Source organism: Notamacropus eugenii, chromosome 1, assembly GCF_028372415.1.
Source record: "Notamacropus eugenii isolate mMacEug1 chromosome 1, mMacEug1.pri_v2, whole genome shotgun sequence".
Taxonomy (NCBI): Eukaryota; Metazoa; Chordata; class Mammalia; order Diprotodontia; family Macropodidae; genus Notamacropus; species Notamacropus eugenii.
The window spans coordinates 678,697,385-678,722,708 of NC_092872.1; the positions used below are offsets into that span (position 1 = coordinate 678,697,385).

General features: G+C 40.3%; 1 protein-coding gene across 1 annotated transcript; it reads left to right on the forward strand.

Moving 5' to 3' along the window:
- Positions 1-16,451: 16,451 nt before the first annotated feature.
- Positions 16,452-17,181, forward strand: LOC140528270 (ubiquitin-conjugating enzyme E2 N-like). Its single transcript, XM_072645972.1, has one exon. The coding sequence runs from the start codon at positions 16,554-16,556 to the stop codon at positions 17,010-17,012; it is 459 nt and encodes a 152-aa protein (XP_072502073.1). The 5' UTR covers positions 16,452-16,553; the 3' UTR covers positions 17,013-17,181.
- The last annotated feature ends 8,143 nt before the right edge of the window (positions 17,182-25,324 follow it).

Consider the following 25,324-nt stretch of genomic DNA (forward strand, 5'->3'; position numbering starts at 1 on the left):
GATCCACCACTTTACTTCTTAGCCAGCACTAGACTGTTTTGATGATGACAAGCTTTGTAATATACTTCTAGATCACCTTCTTTCACCTGTTTTTCACTGATTCCTTCACATTCTTGACCTTTTGTTCTTCCAGATGAATTTTGTTATTATTTTTTCTAGCTCTATAATTCTTTAGTAGTTTATTGGTCTGGTATGGTATTGGTATGAATTCATATCAATACCATACCAGACCAATGATGAGTGAATGCATACAAACTCACATATCCTACTATATCTAACCATCCTGATGAGATTGTACTTCATATCCCATCTAGTTGTCTACCCCAGTCATCTATTTTTACTAGCCATTCCCTATACTCCCTACCCTACATTTTCTATTTCTCCCACCTCAGGAATCAAGTCAATTCTACCAGTGATTCTGTAAAGGTTATGACAATAGACTTCCCTGTGACTGCATTTACCATCTCTGTGATTTCCCAGGTCCCACAACTCTTTCCTGACTACCACATATATACCAAATATGTTGCCTCCCCTTATTAGAATGTATACTTCTGGAAATAAGTTTTTTAAACCCTTTTTATTCATTAATTCACTCATAGAAGCACTAATTGTGGATATACCACAAAGTTCTGTACTGAACTCCCTTCTCCTTTCTATATTCTCTCACCTGGTGACCTCATTAGTTCAATTAGCATTTCTATGAAGATAACTGCTGGATAGATGTATCTGTCAAGCCTAAGTATCTCTCTTGAGCTTCAGTCTAACATCACCAGCTATCTTTTGGACATTTCAAATTAGATGTCCCATAGGCATCTCAAACTCATTATGTCCAAAACTGAACTCGTCACGTCTCCACAGCAGATGCCTTATCTGTGTCTTCCTAGGAAGAAGGTGAACACTCTTAGTTTCTTGAGCAGTCATCCTCTCCTCCTCTCTGGCCATCTACAATTCCTTAGGAGTTGCTTTGCCTCCTGGGACAACTCTACCACAAGACCCTACTCCTATAGACAGTTAAAATATATCTGAATTCACTCTTCAGCGTGGTCCTCTTCTCTACTCACTTGCCTCCTTGTCTTATAAAAGATCTTTCTTTGCCAAAAATCAGCCTTAAATTACTTCCACCATCTGTTGTATTTGCTCCTACTCACATATTGATGAATGAAGTTGGAGAAAATCACAAAACTTTGCTGACTGGTTCCACTACAAATTTATACTACATGATCTCAAGTAGGCCCTCGCTGCAGCAAGATATTTCTTTTACTCTTCTCTGATCAGTTCACTATCCCACTCACCACAGTGGCTTTTCCAAACTTTTTTATTCCCCTTAAGTCTCCTATAACTCTCTTCCCCATTTCCTCTCAACTAAGAACTTTGCCTCATATTTCAGTGAAAAAAATTGAAGTCATTCACAAAGAAGTCCCTCTTCTCTCATCTCACATTATGTCTTTTGCCACTCTTTCTTTATATTCAGCAAGGAGAAGTGGCCCTTCTCCTTGCAAGGCAAATCCTATATGCAGGAATGATTCCTTTCCATCTCATCTTCTCCAGTAGACTGCCCACTCTGTCATCCCTATTCAATTACTCCATCTGTTGGTTGCTTTCCTACTGCCTAGAAACACACCCATGTCTCTTTCATTCTCAAAAAATCCTCACTTGATCTATCCTTCCCTGCCATCTGTTATTCTATATCTTTCCTCCCTTTTGTAGCTAAACTTGAGAAGGCCACCTGTGGCAGATACTTCCTTTTCTTCTCCCCTTATTCTCTTCCTAACCTATTATAGTCTGACTTCCAGCTGTTACCAATGATTTCATGGCCTTTTCTCAATCCTCATTTTCCTTAACCTCTCTATAGCCTTTGATACTTTGATCATTCTCTGGTCTCTCCTGATTCTACTTCAGTCTCCTTTGTTGAATCTTCATCTGGATCTCAACCACTAACTGTAGGTGTCCACCAGAGCTCTTTCCTGGGCTCTCTTCTCCCTCTACACTATTTCACTTGGTGATCTCATCAGCTCCCACAGATTCAATGATCTTTCTTTGGAGATGATTCTCCTATCTACTTTTCTAACTCTAACCTCTCTCCTGACCTCTAGTTTCAAATTTCCAAATGTCTATTAGACATCTTGACTTGGACATGCTGTAGACATGTTAAATTCAATGTCTGAAAGCTACCTCATTATCTTTTGCTCCAAATTCTCCTCTCATCACTTTCCTATTACTGCCTAGGGTGCCACCGTCCTCCCTGTCACCCAGGGTTGCAATCTAGGGGTCATCCTTGACTCCTCACTCATTTTCACTCCCTATATCCCATCAAACAATTGCCAAGTCATGTCATTTTTACATTCATAACATCTCTAGGATAGATCCCCTTCTCTGATAATACCACCACCCTGATCCAGGCCCTTATCATCTTACCTGTACTGCAATAGCTTGCTGGTCTGTCTCTCTCTCTCCCTCCCTCCCTACTCCCATCCATTCTTCATTCAGTAGCTGTCAAGTTGATCTTCCTAAAGCACAGATCTAGTCATGTCACCCCCACCTCCCCTCCACCCCCCAATAAACTCCAGTGACTTTCTGCCACCCTCAGGATCAAATGTAAAATCCTTTGGCATTCAAAGCCCTTCACAACTGCCTTTCTAGTCTTCTTAAACCTTATTCCCCTCCATAAAGCCAATAATCTAGTGACACTATCCTGTTTCTCATTAAAAGTACTCCATCTTCCTACACTGACATTTTTCACTAGATGATGTCCATCCCTGGTACGCTCTCCCTTATTTTTGCCTCCTGGCTTCCCTAAAATCTCAGTTAAAGTCTTATCTTCTGCAAGGTCTTTCCTGATTCCCCTCAATGCTACTAGCCTTTCCTCTGAGATTACCTGCAATTTGCCCTACCTGTATTTTGTTTGTACAGTCCTTTGCATGTCCTTCCCCATTATATGGTGAGCTTCTTGAGAGCAGGAACAGTTTTGCCTTTCCTTATTATATTCCCTAAGACTAGCACAGTGCCTAGTATAAGCAAGTGCTTAATAAATGGTGGTTTATTTATATACATTTATAATTGAGTGCTTCATGGTTGTTGTTTTTTTATTATTACTCAGTTTATGTTTATTAAGTGCTTAATTAATGATCATTTATTGTTTACTATTATTACCCCATCCCCACTCCAGGTATAGAACAAGTCATTTATTCCTACACAGAAATAAATGCTAAACATGAAAGAATCAGCACACCTTATCAGAATTAACAGGTTTAATACGATTCAGTAACTTTACTTAAAACTACAGTTACAATAAGTTGGGAGGCTAATATTTAAATATCAGAACATAAAGCAATTTTTCAAGAATACAAATTGATGTTTTCTTGGCCTTGCACTGTTCATCTTGTTGGTGGCCATGCTGTCCAACGCAGAAGCTAAGAATCTTCAGTCCTAAAATTCACAAGGCATAAAATGCACACTGCTAGAACTAGACGCATGCACTACAAGATAATTGTTTGCCTAAAACTAGATAAGAACAAACACAAAAGACAGGGGCAGCCACATTCTGATGGCTGCATGGAGGCCAGGTGGGAGATAGGGAAATCGTCCCTTCTCCCACCCAACACTGGGGACCCGGCTGGAACCAGTCTATTACATGGTTCACAGCTGGAGAGGAAGAAAGCCCTTTTTGTCTATCTGAGTCTACTGAGCTCTTTTGGCTCAGGAGACAGTTAGGAGTCTTTAAAAAATCAACAAGAATTTATTAAGTACTCACTATGTGCCAGGCACTCTGCCAAGTGCTAGGGATATAAGAAAATAAAAAAGTCATCGTGGGAGATACATATTACGTGGATGGTAAGCCATCTATAGTACAGAGTTCTCATTGATGAGTCACATAAGGCCAGAAGCAGGCCCCAAAGTCTCCACATAGTTGAATATGAAACAGGTAAAGAATATCTCCCTGGGCTCTGTACGATGCACTTTATACATAATTACAAAGTACAGAATCACATAATCTTACAGTTCAAAGAGAACTCAAGGATATCCAGTCCAATCCATGCCCTGAACAAGTATTCCATCTGCACTATACCCAATAACGTTAATTCAGTCTTTGCTGGAAGTCCTGAAAGGAGGGGAGACCTATAAACTTCTCAGACAATCTATTCCATTTTGAAACTGTTCTAATTACTAGGAAATTTGTACTGACATAAGTAAATTTGCCTCTACACCCTGTCTCCTTCTGCTTCTGACCCAACCCAGATGTTCAGGTTCAATTCTCTTCCTTTCCTCAAGGAAATTTCATCTGAGGATAGTAATAAAGACATCTCCCACAATGAAGTATCATTAGCAGCAAGTCCTGAGGAGCTCAGTAACTGCTCCCCACTCTCCAAATAAGGAGTTCACTCTATATAAATATGGAATAAATATACACATTTCACAGGAACAGGATTGGCAGAGGGTGGGGAGGAAGGATGGGTATTGGGATTTCCAGGGGAGGGCATTTATCAAGGAAGGACAGAGAAGACAGAGAGAGACAGACACAGACACCACCCCCATCCCCCCATCCCCCTCCCACTTCCTCCAGTGTGGTACAGTGGATTTGCAGTCAAGAGGATTTGTATTCAAATTCCATCGGTTTCAATCATTTACTATCTGCTTGACTGGGCAATCCACTCATCTGTTTTGGGCCCCAGCCTTCCCCGGTTGGACTAAATGGCCCTTAAGGTCCCTTCCATCTCCAGATTAATAAACCTTGCTTACAAGTTCTCTCCCTGTAGACGAGAGAGTGGGAAAACAATATAACCCCCAGTTCCTCGAGGGAAGGGGATGTTTCATTTTTGTTTTTGTGTACCCAGCGCCAAGCACATAGTATGCACTTAATAAATACTTGCCAAATTGTATTAAATTGGGGGTGGGGGGTGAAGATAGTCATAATAACACAGATAAGGAAACCCTCAAGAATGAGGAAGGATGTTCTTTGATTGAGAAGAGTCCCCTCGCAGTCCTTCAGAGGTGGAGAAGGGAAAGTAGAAAGCTAACTACAACCCTTTGGTGGGTTCACTCCATCGGGGCACAGAGGATGTCTGTGGTCACTGAGGAGGTCCATGGGTCCATGGTCTTGAAGATGAGGCTTCTGGGCAGTCCGTAGATAAAGAACATGAAGAGAGAAGGGTGAAGAAGCAGACGGTGCAGTCATCAGGGCAGGAGAAAACAGACAGGCAGAGAAAACAGAGTTCAGGGCAGGGTAGCCAGGTGCGTCAGAGGCCAGGACAAAGGCCGGCAGGAGGTCCCGCGGTGGGTTCCTTGCTCACGGCTTGGCAGAGAACTGAATGAAGAAAGCACAGGGGCTGCCAGGCTGCACCTCAAGTCCATCCATGGCGCACGGGCCCGGTGACCCTAGGGACTGATTTGGGGGGCAAAGGAGGGGCCTTGCAGCTGGATCCTGGAGAGGTGGGTGCGCTGGGGCTGCCGGGGGTGGGGGTGGGGGTCTCACCAGGGGGTCCTCTTCTCCTGCGCCTTTCCCAAAGCCCCGGGACGCTTCTACAAACACAGCCGGGCCCACTCGGTAGGCTTCGCAGCAGCGAGCCCCTGCCCCGGGATCTCCTCGCGGCCGGGGGGCATTCCTTCGGCGGCCATCATGTCTGAAGCGGGCTGGAGCGGACGTCCAGCCAAATCCCAGCCACTCGGTCAAGTTCAAGGTCAAGATGGCGGCTGCTCGGGGTGGGGGGAGCGGGAGGTGGGAGGTGGGGGAGATCGGGCGCAGCCGCCGCCATGGGGCTAACGGCCCAGGGCGGGGAGACGTTCAAGGCTGGGCGGCGGCCGCGCGGTCCGGCCAAAGCTGCAGGCGGGCGGAGGGGCGGCCTCGAAAGCGATCGCCCCGAGGCGGGGGTCCGGGGCCCGGAAAGCAGGACCAGGGCGGCGACGGGGGCGACGGCGGCATCGCCTGCGGCTCTGCAGGTGCCCGCCCTCGGGGGGCCGGACCGGGACCACTACCTACCGCTGCGAGGAGCAAGGAGAGAGAGAGACCCTGGCAGCAGGAGCGTCCGGGCGCACTCTCCCAAGGACTGCGGCTACAGGGAGGGGGATTGCGGACCAGGAGGAGGATGAGGAGAGGGGGAGGAGGGGGCGAGGAACCGCCCGAGGTGTCTTAAAGGGGCCCTGCCCAGACAGGCCCATGATCGCCTTCCTCTGGGCCCTTCCGATGCGATCCTCCTCGGCCACCGTCTTAGGATGGACCAGTCCGGTCTCCATGGGGATGTCGTCATAGGGATGGTCTCCATGGAGATAGTCACCATGGCAATGTGCCTGGCTCTGTCTCACTAGTCATCTTCTCTCCCCGCATCCTCTTCTAGGCTTAACCCTTTCCGTCCAGGGCACCCAGTCATTGTGATCTCGACCTCTCACTCACCTCTACCCCACGTATCCAACCAGTTACTAAATCTTGTTTCTGCCTCCACATTATCCCTAACATGTGCTTCCTTTTCTCCACCTTGAGTGCTTATTGTGTGCTAGGCACTGTGCTAAAGGCTGGGCACACAAAGAAGGGGAAAACCACTTCCTGCCCTTAAGGAGCTCCTAACCTATTGGAGAGTCATTCACTCCTCTCTGACTCCATGTAACCCCACGGACTTTTCTGGACAAAGATACTGAAGTGATTTGCCATTTCCTTCTCCAGTGTGTCCCCACTGGGCAGATGAGGGACTGAGGCAAGTAGGGATTAAGGGACTTGCCCAGGGTCACATAGCTAGGAAGAATCTGAAGCTGGATTTAAACTCACACCTTCCTGTCAGCTCCAAGACTCTTGCTCTATCCACTGCACGACTAGCTGCCTAGTGGGAGAGACAAGAGGCAAATAATACAAACATATAGGGTATATAATAATAATGTATCACAATGCAATATAATAATTATAATTAACATTTACAGAGCACCAACTATGTACCTGGCACACAGAGGCAAATAGTGGTTAAGTAACTTTCCCAAGGTCACACAATTAGTAAGTGACTGTGGTTGGATTTGAAGTCGGACACGCTATTCACCATCTAGTTGCCTCATATACTGTGTAAATGGGAGGTAATCTCAGAAGAAGAACACTAGAAGTGCGGAAAGGAGAACTAGGAAAAGCCTTCTGCAGTAGGTGGGATTTGAGATGAATCTTGAAGAAAGCCAGGAGGCAAATACAAGGAATTCAATGCCACCTTCCCCCCTCTCTCCTCCTCCCCATCTCTATCACCTTGAGTATGGGTTATTGCAGTAGTCTTCTAACTGTTTTCTCTCCCTCAATCTAACCTTCCAATCTAACCTTCACTTCGTTGCCACTAAAATAATTTTTCCTAAAGTACAAATCTTTCCAGGCCATCAGTCAATAAATTCCAATGCCTCCCAATTACTTCTAGGATAGCAGATAAAGTACTCTTTTGGGCATTCTTTCTCACTTTGGCTCCATTCTACCTTTTCGCCTTTCTTATAAATCACTTCCAACAAGCTGTCTCTAGCTGTTTGTCCTTCTTGCTTGAAGAGGACCAGGACATAAGGAAGATGATGCCATGACATGCAATCAAATTGGATTTAAGTGAGGGAAGGTTGTGCAAAGTCACCAGCCTCACTTTCTCCTCTGGAGTCATCTGGGTCCAGTGGCCAGATAGAGATCAGTACAACTGGAAATGGCCCAGGATTCAGCGGTGAATCTTGGCCTTTTCAAGCTAAGGTCTTTAACAGGTGTCAGTTTGACTGAGGCAAAGCCTATTCAATGAGTCTGGGCAGCTAGGTGGTGCAATGAATACAGCACTGACCCTGAAGTTAGGAGAACCTGACAAATGAGACCTCAGACACTTCGGCAAGTCACTTAACCTTGATTGCCTTGCCTTCTCCCCTCTAAAAAAAAAATGAAGCAAAGAATGGCCTCTTTAAAAAAAAATAGATGTAGGAGGGGAGGACCCTTAGGGTTTCTGGCCAAAATAGAAACAATTGCTATTTACATTCATTTCTGAACCAATCAGGGCCCAAAAGATGATCAAGTAAGATTTGCAGCTAGATGGTGCAGTGAATTGAGCACTGGCCCAGGAGTCAGGGGGACCTGAGTTCAAATGTGGCTTCAGACACTTAATAGCTGTGTGACTCTGGGCAAGTCACTTAAACCTGATTCTCACACACACATACACACACACACACACACACACACACACACATGCACACACTGCTATGCATACTCTCTAGCACAGTCAAATGGACCTATTTGCTGCTCTTAACACGTGACATTCCAGTTGCCATCTTTATGCCTTTGAACTGGCTATTTCACGTATCTGAAAATGTACTCTTTTTTCACATCCACCTGAGCTCTTTGGGCCCTCAGCTTCCCCATCTTTAAAACAAATGGCTTTAACACATGATCTTGAAAATCCCTTTCAGCTCTGACATTCTATAAGTCTTCTACCTATTTCTTTCTTTACGATCAGACAATCAATTGGTATTTATTAAATGCCTACTATGTTCCAGCAATGGGCTAGACCCCCAGGGATACAAGTTCAAAGAATGAAACAGTCCTTCTCTTAACATGTTCACACTCTTTTTTAAAAATAATTTTTACTGATTTTTTTAATTACCAAAATTTCTCCCAGTAACCCCTCTTCCTTACCTTTATAATAAATAACATTTTTTACAGAAAAAGAAGAGAAAAAAATAAAAAAACATACATACATCAAAAAGGCCTGAAAATATGTGTAATGTGCCATACTTGTGGACTTCCCACCTCTGCAAAGGAATGGAGTGAGTGTGTCTTTTCATATCTCTTCTTTGGAGTCCAGCTTGTTATTTATAATTTTGTGAATTCACTTTTTATTATTTCATGGTTGTTCTTTCCATTTATTCTGTTCTTGTCATTGTATATTTTGTTTTCGACTGCTTACTTCACTCTACATCAGATTGAGTAAATCTTTGTATACTTCACTTTATTTATGTGTCATTTCTTACAGTACAGTAATATATCATTACATTTATGTAACAAAATTTGTTTGGCTGTCCCTCCACAGATCAGCATCTACTTTGTTTGCAATTCTTTGCTATTATGATAGAGCTGCTATAAATATTTTGATTGATAAACAAATATCTATTAAGCTCTTACTATGTGCCAAGTGTTGTGCAAAGTGCTGTCAATAGAAAGAAAGGGAAACACACATTCTCTTTATTCAAGGAGCTCATGTTCTAATGAAGGAAACAACATTCAAACAACTATCTACACACAAGAAATATCTATCTGTCTATCTATCTATCTATCTATCTATCTGTCTGTCTGTCTGTCTGTCTGTCTGTCTGTCTGTCTGTCTATAGGCAGGGAAAGTAATCTCAGAGGAAAGGCTCTAGTGAGTGAAAGGGGGAGCCCAGAAAAGATCTCTTGCAAAAGGTAGGATTAGCACCAAGTCTCAAAGGAAGCCAAGAATTCCAGAAGATGAAGGTGACATGGAGGGAGAGCATTCCAAGAATAGCCATTGGGAGATAGCTATAATAAAAAGGGTTTAAAGAACTTATTTCAATAGGAGCATGGTATATAAGAGGAATAAAAAGTCCAGTAGTCACTGGATGGTAGAGTATGGAGAGGAGAGTAAAATGAAAGAAGACTGGAAAGGTAGGAAGGACTTGAATGGCTTTAAAAGCCAAACAGAGTATTTTAAACTTGATCCTGGAGGTAATAGGGAGCCACCGGAGTTTACTGAGTGGGAGGGACAAGGAGAGAGACACGATCAGATAGGCATGGTCATGCCTATATTGGAGGAAGATCATTTGGGCAGCTTTGTGGCAGATAGAAGGGAGTGGGGAGTCATATGAGGCAGGGAGATCAGTCTGTATGGGAATACTCTAGGCCTGAGTACTGGCCAATAAAATGATCTTTTCGAAGTAAGTAGATAGTGTTACATATCGGTATACTCAGTGCTTGCAATGGCTGATGTATACATTGTTACCACTGATGATCATAGCGTTCTTGATTTTGATATAATAGATTCCCTCTCTTTGAACAGAGAAATAGAGCTCCTATAATGTCACTCAGACTGTGTATGGGAGCTTCTTATCAGTGGGGTAAAATTTCTGGGTCAAAGGATATGAATATTTTAATTACTTTATTTGTTTAATCCCAAATTGCTTTTCTGATTCACAGCAGATATATTACATTTTAATGCGGGCAGACAAGAACATATCTAAATGTACCTAGTGTAAATAGGAAATGAATAATTACAAATGTATACACAATTTAAATATAAGATAGTTTGGGAGGCAGGGCACTAGTAGGTGAAGGAATCAGGAAAGGCTTCATGTAGAAGATGGTGCATGAAACCAGAGTGGATTGTATTTAACATAAATAATAAAAATAAGTGCCCAGTAGGGGGAGTGTTTTACTAGAGTTTAGACACTGCAAATCCTGTAGATGGGATTAGCTCACTGTCTGGAGCTTTGGTGGTTTGTTTTGTTTTTTGTGTTTTTGGAGGTCTTCAAAAGTTGCCTTCATTCTTTCTTATTTAAACAAAAGGCTAATGATGGAGTTGAGGAGAACGAGTCCAGATGGGGACTACTCTGCGTGTTGTGGAGCTTTGTATGTTGAATTCACAAGCCCTTCCCATAAGAGAATCAGGACATGGCAGGGACTGCCAAGAACCTGGATCTGACCAATGTGTCTTATAGGAGCCACTGGAGCATTGAAAACTTGAGAGGAATGAATGCCACTTGAAAGTGTTTTCTCTCAGGCAGTCCAACCAGTTACTGATTTGTTTAGTCAAGGAGATCATTAAGGAAACTCCAGTGGCTTTACAGGAGCTCCTAGGGGAGCCAGTTGGGGCTGCATCTTGGCACAGGCAAATGGAGTGAGGAAGTAAACAACCCCTCTCTGGTATTGATATGACTGTGAAGATTCATAATAATAACATAGCTCACATTTCCACAGCATTTTCTGGTTTACAAAACACTTCAGTTCAATTCCACAAGTGATTGTAAAGTGTTTATTATGTGCTAAGCACTTTCTTCACAACAATTCCATGAAATAAGTAGTGTATTTATTTCTGGGGGATGGGGAAGTTCAGAATTGTGATTTAATAATAATAGCTAAAAATGGAAATATGTTTTACAAGACTTCACATGGGTAATTGATATATTGCTTGCCTTCTCAATGGGCAGGGGAGGGGCGGGAAGGAGGGAGAGTATTTGGAACTAAAAATTTTAAGAAGTTAATGTTAAAAAGCTTTAAAAAATGGTAGCTAGCATTTATAAAGTGCTTCAAGATTTACAAAACACTCTACAAATGTTATCTCATTTGATCCTTGCAATAACCCTGGAAGGTAGTTACTAATTTTTATCCCCATTTTACAAATAGAAATACTCAGGTAGACAAAGGTTAAGTGGGAAGGGACCCAGCATTTATTAAGTGCCAACTGTATGCCAGGCACTGTGTTAAGTGCTTTGCAGATATCTCATTTGATCCTCACAACAACCCTGGGAGGTAGGTGCTATTATGTTATAGATAGGGAAACTGAGACAGGCAGAGGTTATGTGACTTGTTCAGCTTTTACACAGGTAGTAAGTACCAAACGCTGGGTTTGAACTTAGATCTTCTTGACTCTACGAAGCCTACCACCTAGCTACCTCATGGGTATAAGGAACCAGCATTGTCCACTGCATCACAAAGGTTGAGTGATTTGTCTGTGGTCACATAGCAAGTATGTTAGAGGCAAGACTTGAACTCAGATGTTATTGATCTCCGGTATTATTATCCTCACTTTACTGATGGAGAAATTGAGGGTTCCTGGCCCATAACATTCCCAAGTGCTGCCCTTAAAATGCAATTGGAAAACATTTAATGAATTAATAAAAATACAATAGATCGTAGATGATTTTAACATGCAATTTTCTATGTTAGTATATCACTGGTATGGATCCTTATGCACAATTTAACGGCCTGGATTCCATTTGATGCCCTTGATCTAATCCACCCACTCATGTAACAGACGAGAAAAATGAGGCCAAAGCGAGATAGAGAAATTGCCTAAGGGTCTTCTGAATTGAAAAAGCTTAGCTGGGTTTGCATTGTAGTTCCACCATTTAGTAGTTCTGTTACCTTGATCAAGTCACTTACTCTTTACAATTTGTTCATCTCCAATACCAGGATGAAAATATTTGCATACTATCCCTCACAAAAGCATTCCTCCATTAGCTTCTCCTGTTATCATTCAGCATTTATCAGATCACAAATGTAAAAGCCCAGCTGCCAATCCAATCCCTTTCCCAAGGACCAGGGTCATGAAAATATGAAAAGAATGTGTTTGACTTTGCAGAGTTTGTGTAACCCAAGCAGCAGAGTTTTGAAAACTTTACAATGTTGTTTTTTGCCCTTGGGAACGGACTCCATTTCTTTGGCTGGGATAGCCCCAGACAGGATCAACTGTTACCCCAAAGACAGTCCTGGGAGCAAGGTGGCTATGTTAGAAAGATGGAGACAGTCTGGGTCCTTTAAAAGAACTGCAGGACAATAGACATGTGATCCATTGTTAAGTTTATATTCTAATCTTTCCCTGCTTGGTAATAATAATAGTGGGACAGTTAGGTGGCTAAGTGGATATAGTGCTGGGCCTGGGGGCAGGAAGACTTCTCTTCCTGAGTTCAAATCTGGTTTCAGATATTAGTGACTTTGTGACCTTGGGCAAGTCACTTAACTCTGTTTGCCTCAGTTTCATCATTGGTAAAATGAGCTGGAGAAGGAAATGACAAACCACTCCGGTGTCTTTGTCAAGAAAACACCAAATGGAGTCCTAAAGAGTTGGACAGAACTGAAAAACCACTAAACTAAAATAAAAATAATAATAATTAATAATTAACATAGCATGCTATTTGACCAGGAAACATTCTAGTGCATAAATCTGGTAGTTTCCTTTCAGATACAGAGATTCTTAGACAGATAGTGTCAGAGGTAGAAGGTACCTTAAAACAGCTCTGGAATTCCAGAGCTAGTACCTTCCTTAGACCATAGCATATGAGAAAAGAGAGGGAATCTAGAACTTAGAACCTAGAATGTCAGAGTTGAAAGGAGCTATGTAGATAGGACATGATCATCCAGAGTGCTCCCAATCTGAATCCATAGCAAAAACCATGATTTAATGGATCATTTTACTTTCTGTCTTAATGTGTCAAATTGTAAATAGATCTCAAAGATTTGAATGCTGTAAGCAGAATTGATTTATTTTTATAGAGAACTCCAGGTTATGAAACTTCTTCTACCATTGTAGACTGATGACTGTTCTGCAGTTTATAGTTTTAGAGAATTACCTTAGGACAGCAGACCTCAAAATATAGTCTGCAGATCCCTGGGGATCCCCAAGATCCTTTCAAGGGAGTCATCAAAGTCAAAGCAATTTTCAGAATAATAATACTAAGATGGTTTTTGCCTGTAAAATACTCCTCCTTTTCCCAACTGCATATCAGTGTGATGCTGGGCTTTCTTCTTATAGTTCACTCAAAACAGTACATCACAACAATTTGAAGCAAATATGAGAAGTCATCTATCTTCTATCAAGTCAGACATTAAAGTGATTTGCAAAAATATATAAAACAATGCCACTCTTCTCGCTATTCTTTGGTTTGTTTGGAAAACAGGAGTTTTTATTTCAGAAAATGTTATTTATGTTAATATGCAATGAATTTATCATTGCTATTTTAATGAATTTAATGAATTTTTAAAATGTTATGTTTTAATTTCTAATTCAACAAATACCGATAGCTATGACCCACATAAACAAAAGCTCTTCAGTGCCTCCAAAACTGTAAAGGGTTCCTGAGACCAAAACAAGTTAAGAACTGCTGCATTAGAGCATTTAATATTAGAAATAGAAGGGGCCTTAGGACTTCGATCATAGGTCTCTGGTGAAGTGTATGTCGTGTAAGAGTTGGAGTCAGGAAGACTTGAGCTCTAAATCCAGCCTCAGATATTTCCTACCTATAGGTCCTTGGGCAAATCATTTAAACCTCTGTCTTCTTTGGTTTCCCTATCTCTAAAATGCGAATAATGATTATACTAATATCTTTCTTCCAGAGTTGTGTGAGGAACGAGTTAAAAAATATTTGTAAAACATTTTGAAAACCTTAAAGTTCCATATCAATGCCAGCTATTATTAGAAGCTCTTGGCCTCATGCCATTCATCGTACTCATCAATGACTTCAATTAAGGTGTACATAATAAATGACATTTATTGATACAGACTAATTCGATGCATCCCCTCACCTGGAGGCATGTACAGATGGAGACATTGATCCATGAGTTCAGTCCTTAGATCTAAACTCATTTTTACCACTCTTGGAGGTTTGTTCCCCCTCACTTTATTCATGCAGCTCCCTTTGTTCACCTAAGTATCAGCCACCACAACTACCTAACATTACGGAAGTCAAGCGACACAATGGAAGAGCCCAAGGTTCGTCATCAGAAATTCCGGGTTTGAATTCTAGCTCTGCTATTTATACCTGCTTGACCTTGGTGTATCAGTAAGCCCCCCTACATACACATGGGGACCTGCTATCACAGGTTCTTAGATCTGCATTTATAAAAGGAAAGGCAACTTTTGAGGGGTCAATAATCACTTTAATCAGTTCAAACCAATGCTTCCAGATGCACCTTTTTATCTTTTACATTCTCGAAGTTACAAAGCCTTCCATCTATTCAACAAACAACCTTTTCAATCTTTATCAAAAGAAACAGACAAGGCTCTACTGCCTGAATCAGAGCAATATTGCTGTACACTTTACATACATCCCTGGATTGAGAGAGCCTTTACATCTGAGCAGTCGATAGGGTGGAGTGTCTGAACATACAGCCACTCATATTCTCGACCAGGTAATCACAAGATCCTTCTCATAAGCAAGCTCCCAAAGTAAACTACTAACCTCCAAGTATATACAATGAAAATTTGGCTTCTGACTGGCTCAGTCATCAGGCACGAAACCCATGTGACTCAGCACAGCTGTGAACCCTCAGTCCTCTACGGTGACTGAACCCTCAAGTGCTCACAATCTAGCCTGAGCCTGGAAAACAACTCCAAACAAACAAATCCCAACCCACTTGCTGCCGCACTTGGGCAAGTCACTTGACCTCTGTTGGGCTTTCATCTAGAGGTTTTATCGATTTTTCTTATCAACAAAATGAGGAGGTCCATAGGCCCATCATCCCATGACTTAGAACTAGTTAGTTGTCTGGGAATTAGACTTCATACAGTTTCCCTTCTCCTAACTAGGCTAAAGCAAGTACCTGAGCATGACTGTGAGATGAAGAGGACTCATATCAAGTATCATTTTTGTATAAAAGTCTGTCAGGAATTTGTATACTATCAATAAACACTATGAATAGGTCAACTTAGTGGGAGACTTTATGTTCCCTGAAGTCTTGTATCTTATAATTTCATTTTTTGTATATTATCTCATTTGAACTTCACAACAATTCTGTAAGGTAGACTTGCAGGTACAATTATCTTCCTTTTGTAATTGGGGAAACTGAGGCACAGAAAGGTTAAGTGATTTACCCATGGCCCAAAGCTAGGAAGTGTCAGAGGCAGGATTCCAATCTAGGTCTTCCTGACTTCAAATCCAATATTCTATTCATTACATTACAGTGCTTATCAAAATTATAGATGACATGAAGATAGCATGTAAGATGATAGGATCTCAAATATAAGCTAGAAGATGGCTTAATCTAATTAAGATTTGAGAGATAAATATAAAGTTTTAAACATGAGTTAAAACTCAGTTTCACAAGTACAGGGCAAGAGAAGCATGGTTAAATAGGACCTGGGACATTTAGGAAATTTAAAATGTTAGCTATTTAATCCTACAATCCAAAAAGCCAGAGTGATCCTAACCTTCTTCAAGAGAGTCATAGCAGGGTGGGGTGATTACATCTATTCTACTCTGCCCTGATAAGATCATACATCCAGAGTATATTAGATTCAGTTCTGGGCCCCTCATTTTAAGAAGGAGCCCAACTATATAGTGCACTCAGAAAAGAATATTTAAGATTGCTAAAAGACTGGAGATTATGCCAATGAAGGATAGATTGAAGCAACTATTTATTTTTATGGAGTAAAAGGAAAATTTGTTTGCAGCAAGGCAGAAAAAGGATGATAGCAACTATTTGGAGGGAAATAATATGGAAGAGGGACTAGAATTGTTCTACTTGGCCCAAGAGAAGAGAACTTTGACTAAGTGGTGGAAAATTGTAGAAAGAAAGATTTTTGGACTAGTGAAAAGAGTTGTCCAAAAATGGAATATGTGACTGTGACAGGTAGTGGATTTCTCATCACTGAAGGTTTTCAAAGGTTGAATAGTCACCTGTCACCGATTTCTAGAAAGGAATCTTATTTAGATGGTCTCTGCAATCCAACTCCAAGATTCTGTGTTTAGATGAGCATATAATGTCGAAGCTAGGAGGGAATTTAGAATATAGAACATGGAATGTCAGGGCTGGGAGGACCATTAGGACATAAAACATAGAGTGCCAGAGCTGGAAAGACCTTTAAAACATGAATTGTCACAGGAGGCTAAATTCTGGATAAGTCAACATGTCCAGGCTGTCCCACAGGATTGTCAAGGAAATCCAAGATTTGCTGGCAGAATCAGTCCCTGGGATCAAAGCAGAACCCGATGAAATCAACGCACGTTATTTTCACGTGGTCATTGCAGGCCCACAGGATTCCCCCTTTGAAGGAGGCACTTTTAAACTTGAACTTTTCCTTCCTGAAGAATACCCAATGACAGCTCCTAAAGTACGTTTCATAACCAAAATTTATCACCCTAATGTGGATAAGTTGGGAAGAATATGTTTAGATATTTTGAAAGATAAATGGTCTCCAGCACTACAGATCCTCACAGTTCTGCTTTCAATCCAGGCTTTGTTAAGTGCCCCCAATCCAGATGATCCATTAGCAAATGATGTAGCGGAGCAGTGGAAGACCAATGAAGCCCAAGCCATAGAAACAGCCAGACAGTGGACAAGGCTCTATGCCATGAATAATACTTAAATTCACTCTGAACATCATGGGTATCACTTCTGATTTGCCAAGATCTCTTTCTTCTTTGTTTACAGTGAATGGACACAGTCCTAGAAATATTACAGAATAAAAGCCCAGACCATCTTCAGCCTTTCGGAGATTAAATACATTTTAGCAAGTCTATACCTTGTTCTCATTCACTTTTGTAGCACATGAGCAGAGGCTAGAAGAATCATCTGTGTTATTATTGAAATCAATGGTACAACTCGACTGCTAGTCTTTTCCCCTACCATGGTTTCACAGAATCACAGAATCTTAGAGTCAGAAGGAATCTCAGTGGCCATCTATTTCTGACACATACACATTCAACAAGTGGTCATTTATCTTTTGCTCCAAGGCCTCCAGGGAGGAGGAATCCACCACCACTTTATTCGACTTTTGGATACATCCAATTGTTAGGAAGCTTTTCCTTAACATGAACTATACGTTTGTCTCTTTGTAATTTTTATTTATTATTCTTGGTTCTGCCTTTGAATATAATATTTCCAAAGTGGCCTGTTATTATTCTGACATATCAGTGGATTTGTAATCTAATTGATATGGATAATTCTTCCAGTGATGCAGATTACTATACAACCATGCCAGCCTCACATAGGGAGTTGACCCAAAAGGTTGCATATCTTCAATTCTCTTGGCTTTGTGAAGACAACCAGAGAATTTTATCGGTCCCTCACTCTTGTCACAGGCCTAGACCATCTTCTTTTTAGTCATACATTTCTTTGATGCCATCTTTTAGAACCTCTTCTCCTATATAATTCCTTTTTTTAAAAAATGTTTTGCAACCTGATCTCACCCATCATGTGCCTCTCCCTTGTCCTTGGGTGTTCTTCAACCTCAGTTCCTTAGATACAGTGTTCTATAATTCAAAGCCATCTATTACTAGAAGAATAATGATGCCTAAAAATGTGGGCATTTGCTTTAGTGAGAAGTTTGGGATGACTAAAATAATGTTTGCAATTTCTCAAAGGTATAATCCAGTCAGGCTTCCTCTTCCTTTTTAACTCTGGTTGCAGCTCACAAGTATCTGCCCCCAAATTATGTAATATAATGATGGATGACTTCTAAATGTTGTCAATACAACTGCATAATCTAGTCTGAGTAATATTCACCTTCGTCCACTTTGTTTTTCCAGTGTGCAAAGTTTGTGCCAACTCTTTTGAATGACTATTAATCTCATTTAATGGCTCTATAATGTTCTGAGTCTTGATATAATCAACCCAGTGGGACTATTGTCTTCTTATTTTGGGAGCCACACACTTCACGTTCAGGTATAAGTACTATGAATGAAGGTAGATGTTATGATTAGCTGCAGGGATGTCTTTTTTTAAAAAAAAAAAACTTTTGATTTAAGTTCTTTAGCTTCTTTTCCCATTTAATGGTGGATAGAATGCTTGACTGGGAATCAGAAGACCTAGATTTGACTCCCACATTAGATGCTTACTAGCAATGTAACAATTAATGAATCATTTGATTTCTTTCATCTCTAAAATGGGATAGTTGTAGCATCTATTCCATAGGGTTGTCATAAAGACCAAATGACATCATGTTTTCAAAATGTGATATGATTATGATTTCTTCATATCACTATGGTGATGCTAACTGCATAGGTCAAAGCAACTTTCCAGTTCCTTTAGAATATATCATTTAGCCAAGTCTAACTTTTTAGACCCTTTAGATGGTTAAGTTTAAGTATTTGAGCAAAATCAGGAATGTTTTAAAAATCATAGCCATCATTAATAATATTGTGATTCTGCTGTCAAGTACAAAAACTTGCCTATGAGAGTAAGGCTTTTGGCCATTTTGTGTGACTTATCTGGAAATTCTTGTATAAATCTGATATTTTAGTAAGATATTTTTGTTACTCTAAATAAAAACAAAAAACCATAGATTGTTAGAGCTGAGAAGACCTTGGGATAAATAGAATATATAAGGGATTACAGAGGGGATCTTCTATACTCTCCTATAGAGGGGAACTGGAATCCTCTTTACAAAATCCCTCATGAGAGGCAGCTAGATGATGCAGTGGATAGAGAGCTGGACCTGGAGTCAGAAAGATCTGAGTTCAAAACCAGCCTCAGAAACTTATTAGTTGTGTGACCCTGGGCAAGTTGCTTAATTCTCTCTCTTCATCCATAAACTGGGGTAAGATAATAGCACCTACTTCCAGAGTTATTGTGAGGATTAAACAAGATGATACATGTAAATTGTTTTATAAATGTTGAAGTGCTCTATGAATGTTAGCTATTGTTGTTAATTTCATCCCATGTCTCTCTACTTTGAGATCTGTAATGAGGGGAGTTCATCCATTTAGGTCATATGGTTGGATGTTTTCTTCATGAAATTGCCATTTTTTGCCTTGAGATAAACTGGGCTTTGTGGATGGGATGGGACAGGGAAAGTAAAATTCAGCCCTTTTTGATGTCCTCAGGGCTCATGTAACTAAATACTTAGCAGGCAGCTCATAGAATCAAAAGGGATCTTAGTGGTTATCTAATTTAACTCCCTTATTTTTACAAATGAAGAAACTTAGGCCCAGGAATATTAAGTGATTTGCCCAAAGTCACACATGTAGCAATCGGCAGAGCCAGAATTTGAACCCAGGTCTTGTGACTTCAAATCCATCATTTCCCTCTCATTATACCACACACTACCTCCCATTTGGGCCAATTTTAAAGGAATTTCTGTCTGATAGAATTTTTCTCTTACCTCAGAGTCAGGAGATTAACCTGACCAAGAGATTAACCATTAACACAATGACCAATAAATGCATACGGTATATGATTCCCATTAGGAGTATTATATATAAATAATTCCTTCCTTCATCTGGCTCTATTGTCATTGGGCATACTGAAAGTGCAGACCTATCAAAACCCAGAACTCTCATTTCATGTTTTTTGCCTTGTGATAAACTGGGCTTTGTGTTTGGTATAGGTCAGGGAAAGTAAATTTCAGTCCTTTGTGATGTCCTTAGAACTAGGCTCATATAACTCAGTATTTACCAGGTAACTCATAGGATCATAGATTTAGGCTCACCATTTCCACCTCTGAATGCTACCAGATGTTTGGTTTCCTACACAAACATGTATGGTCCTATGAGATCCAATTGGAAGATCCATCTAGTTCTAGTATATATCATCCTTTCTTTGGGACCCACATCGTATCTCTTTGAGCTGGAATCTGCCTCCAGCACATTTGGTACCAACTTCTCTTTTGCAAAACTTCATTTGTGGGATGATCCTGGAGAGAACTTTTACACATCCTCTTTCTACTGGACACTGGGGGACCACAGACTTTTTCTTTCTCTTTTTCTCTTCACTGGGAACTAGTATCCTCAAGCGTTGATAGAAGGCAAATATAAGACTGAACTTTCCCTGCCCTTGTCTCCATAGACTTCTTCATCCATCAGTACTATGCAGATAAGCCTGAAACTGACCTGGGCATCTGAATCCTCTGGTCATATTTTTTCATTCTTCCAAATGTAACTGAGATCAACTTAAACTAGTACCTCCTGTGATATTTTCAACACAATAAATGTTTAAATCTAAGCCATATTCTTGACACATGTAACTAAATTCCATAACACATAATGACATTATAGTATGGGTGGTAGAGAGGAAAGCAGGGAGACTGTGACCAGTGTCTGACCGCAATCAGTATTTAGGACCAGAGTATGTGATCTTAATTAAGCATATAGTCCCACTCTCATTTGCATCATACTAAATGCAAATTTTTCTGTGCTTCTCTCTGGCTCTCAGGTCTTCAGCTATAATGTACCCCTTGACTTCATTCATTTGTAGGTAGTGTCACTTCTCTGTCATTAGCTTAGGATAGGGTTCCTAACCTTATTTTGGGCCATGGACCCTTTTGAAAGTCTAACAAAGCCTTTGGACTCCTTCCCAGAATAATGTTTTAAAATATATAAAATGAAATATATAGAGATTACAAAGGAAATCAAAGATTAATGAAAATACATCATTTTCCCCATTCAAATTTATCTCATGAACCCCCCAGAAATCTACCCACAGGCTGCATAGATCCCAAGTTAAGAGCCCATGATCTCTGGGTAAGTGTGGATTCAATCAGATCTTTAGCTTATATTCCTTGCTTCCCATCCTTAAAGCAGCTCTTTCATTTATGTCTACTAATCTGGCTTATTCCTCAGTTTATCTCTCTGTTTTTAGTGCCCAGAGTACAGCTTTGTTATCAAAGTCTTATCACAAAAAATGATTAATGGGTACAGGTGAATTAATTCTGTCCTGATCTCTAAGTGCTCCTTTCCTCCTCTAAGCATTTTTGGAAAGGACCATGATCCCTTGAATTCTCACATTCCCTACTCCATCCTTTATCTGCAGCCCACCTATGAATGCCAACCAGGCAGGTGAAACTGATGTTTAGTGCATTAGGGTAGGACCCTTATGGTAACAATGTAAGGAATCTCTGAAATTGGCTACTACCTCAAATTTAGTATGGGTGGATTTGGGTAATCCTAATTATGCTGATGTCTCAAGTCCCCATTTCTGTGGTCACTCTATTCACAAAGAATAATTAATTGAAGTATTAAATTAAAATAACAAGAAAACACATAAGAAAATAAATTGGCAGTAGAACCAGTACATGTCTCATGGGATTCCTACAAACTGGAGGTTTCCCCAGTGAATGGCAGCCTTCTTGCTTCAACCTTTATGGGCAATGGGATGCAGTCCTATGTCCTCCTTTTGCATCAATGATGAAGATGGTGATGATGATGTATGATGAGAAAATGAGGCATTCTGGGCTGGTATCAAGAGAGAGGGATAATATATAAACACTTTTGAGTATTGAAATTGTATCAATAACATATTAAAGGGGCCAGTGGAAGGCTTCCAGTATATTGGTTAGATCCTTTATGGAGAATTGATGGAAAGATATAGATTAGCATCTCACTGGATGAGATGATGTGGAGACCCTACAATCCATACTGTTTGAAGCAATGCAGATTTCAGTAAGATCAAGGATCTGTTAAAGCAGAGAGTGGTTTGTTGCTGAGCAAGCATACATCAGAAAAGAAGGAACATGACTGATCAGGAGGAAAACAATGACCTTGAGCCCTGAGTTCAACATTTATTTCTTTGCCTTTTCCCTTCATTCATTTAACAAGAGAAGGAAGGAAGGAAATAAACATTTATTAAGGACATACTATGTGTCAGGCACTGTGCTGAGCACGTTACTAATGTTATCTCATTTGATCCTCACAACAACCTTGGGAAGTAGGTGCTATTATCCTCATTGAGGAAACCAGGGCAAACAGTGGTTAAATGATTTGCTCAGGATCAAACAGTGTTTAAGGCCAGATTTGGATTCATGTCTTTCTGACTCTAAGTCAGGATTCATTCATTGTGCCACCTAATTGTATAGGAGAATAATGGGGCTGAAAAAATGGGTGTTCTCAAGACTCAGAGAACTTTCTGCAGTTTGTTGAAAGGGCATATTCGAAACTGATGCTGACTGGGTACAGTTTAGCAATTGAACATTAAACAGGGAACTATGAAGAATTTTTAATTTTACATCAGAGTGAGGTTTCTGATGTAGACCCTACCTTTATTAAGCATATGATGAAATTGAAATATAATTTTAAGCTTATGGGTACTATTTATCTGGTCCTTCTCTGTATTCCAAAGAGCCTGGCACTTGGGGTCAGGAATCTCCTATTGTAGAGTAAACACATATTTCAACCAAGGCTCTGAAAACATACAGGCTCTCCTTTATAGGAGGAAAAGCCACTGAGGATTTGTTCCCTAGCCTAATAATGCTTGGATGTGTCAGGGTTTTGTCTTTCTAAAAGATCCATAGCTTAAGCCCTATTTAAACCAAAAGAAAGATGACAGAGTAGAAGCAACATTTCAGTTGAGTCTCTAGTTGAATCCAGAAATGACAGGCAGGGAGAAATTCTTAAATCTTTTATTCATTGGAGTTGGCAGTGACTAGCATTGACCCTGCTATTTTTCTTATGTTATTTCATTTACTTTGAACTAATTGTGACCTCTGGATGACTGGAAAAACTAAGTACTGATGAAGTGGATCATGATCTATGGTTTTGAGTAGATAAGGACCCACAGAGTTCTTACCTCGAACCTAAGAGTTCAAGGGGAACCAAATGTACAAATTAGGAGATTCCTCAAAGTATGATGTTATGGGAATTCATCTAGTATCTTCATCTTAGATGCTATTACTGCCAGGATCCATTAGATAAAATTAATTTTTTAAAAATATTTTCATTCTGTGATTAGATAGCCATGTTTTCTGAGGTGTGTCCTTTATAGGTCATATAATTTGCTTTAAGATAATTTTTGTTTGGTTGTGTGTTTTAAGTATTTATCTCAGTTGTATTATTTTGAATATTATGATCATGGAAGCTAAAATGAATAGTATAGATGTTGCCTCTTTAGAGCGCTGGTGAGTAGTGATGTCCCCAGAAACACATGGAAAATTGCTAGATAAAGGAGTGCCACATGACCTAAGTGATAAAGATATGAAGATTCCATCCAAGATTCCATCTCCATGTTTGCGCACTGACTCTCCCCTGTGCTTGCTTAACTTTGATGGCTCTTCAGTGCTTGAAGAATAAAAGACTGGTTTAGGGAGCAGCTCAATAAGAGGACAGGTTGTTGTTGTGTTTGTCTTTCGTTCTCGAGGACGACCATGACATCATGATGATGACTTGACTTGCAGTTGACTTTGATATGAGTGAGGGAGGGCTGTGCAAGGTCACCAACTTCACTTTCTTTTCCTTAGCTATCTGGGTCCAGTGGCCTGATATTCATCAGGACGACTGGAGATTGCCCAGGATGCAATGGGAAACCTCCCAGGTTGGTTGAAGTACCCTCCCTCTTGTGTTTCTCCTTAGTAATCAACCAGAAGAATTCCCGTCTTAGTAAAGGCATTTAAATGACACAGCAAGAACATTAGTTACAAAGCATTTGCCCCAAAGCCTTGGATATGCATTAGAGGACCTGAAGCCTCCCTCATACACTTCCTATGTGGAATGTTTCTTCTAGATCTGAAACGCCTTCAGATCTTTTGCCTTTTAGTATTTCTGATTTTTCCCCTTTCATTCTTCAGTGTAGACAGGTTGAAGTCTAAACTGGGCTCACTATTACAATGAATCTTCCAGATTTGAAACTCTCTTCATCAATCAATCAACCCTGATTAAGCACCTACTATGTGTCAGGCACTGTGCTGACCTCTTTTACAAATATCATCTTGTTTGATCCTCACAACAACCTTGCGAGGTAGATGGTATTCTTCTCCGCGTTTCATTACTAGGATATATAGTTGATGTCACTTGTTCAGCATCACATAGCTAGTAACTCTCTGGGGCCATATTTGAACACAGGTCTTCCTGATTCCAGGTCTGGTGCTCCAGGGGGGTAGAAAACTCTCCTGTCACTGCTCTATTATTGTCTACGTCTTCTGGTAGGTCAGTTGATGTTTTATTTATGAATTAGGATGCTAAGGCATGGGGAGTGTGAAAGTATGTTATTACCGATATTGGTTTAGTGTTTATGTTCTTGTAATTCTAATGTAGTTTTCTTATTTACCTCCTTTTATTTTTTAAATATCTGCTTTTGCTTTGTCCAATAACATGACCACACTGTCTACTCTTTTGGAATCTTTTGATACATAGTTTGCAATTTTAAAATGGCAGTCCCATAATTAGAATCACACAAGACCTAGCAGCAGCCACACTATAAGAGGCAGGACTTGGAACACTATATATTGAAGAGTAAAAGAACTAGGTTTGTGGCCAGGAAGATCACACCCAGCAAAGCTAAGTAAAATCCAGAATGAAAAAAAGACGAACATTTAATGAACTGTCAGACTTTGTAAAAAAAACCGAACAAACAAACAAACCATGAGCTTAGTAGAACACTTCACATACAAGAGGCAAAGCAAATATAAAGTACATACCAAAGACTAGTTGCAAGGAATTCAATAAGGGCCAACTGTTTACCTTTTATGTATATAAAATGTAAAACATATATCTAAGATTGTTATTAGTGATTGGATAGTTTGTAAGAAAGATTGGGGTAGATCTAAGTATGATGTGACTTTAAAAAGTAAACCTATTTAGGAACAGCTAAAAGAGTTATTTTCTTATTATATAAATGAGGTCCAAGAAGAAGGCCAGACACAGAGAAATTAGATGGGGGAGGAGGGCTCTTAGTTCTGAAAACTACCTTCATTGGGGATAAGTTCAAGAGGGAACAATATATACATACACACACACACACACACACACACAC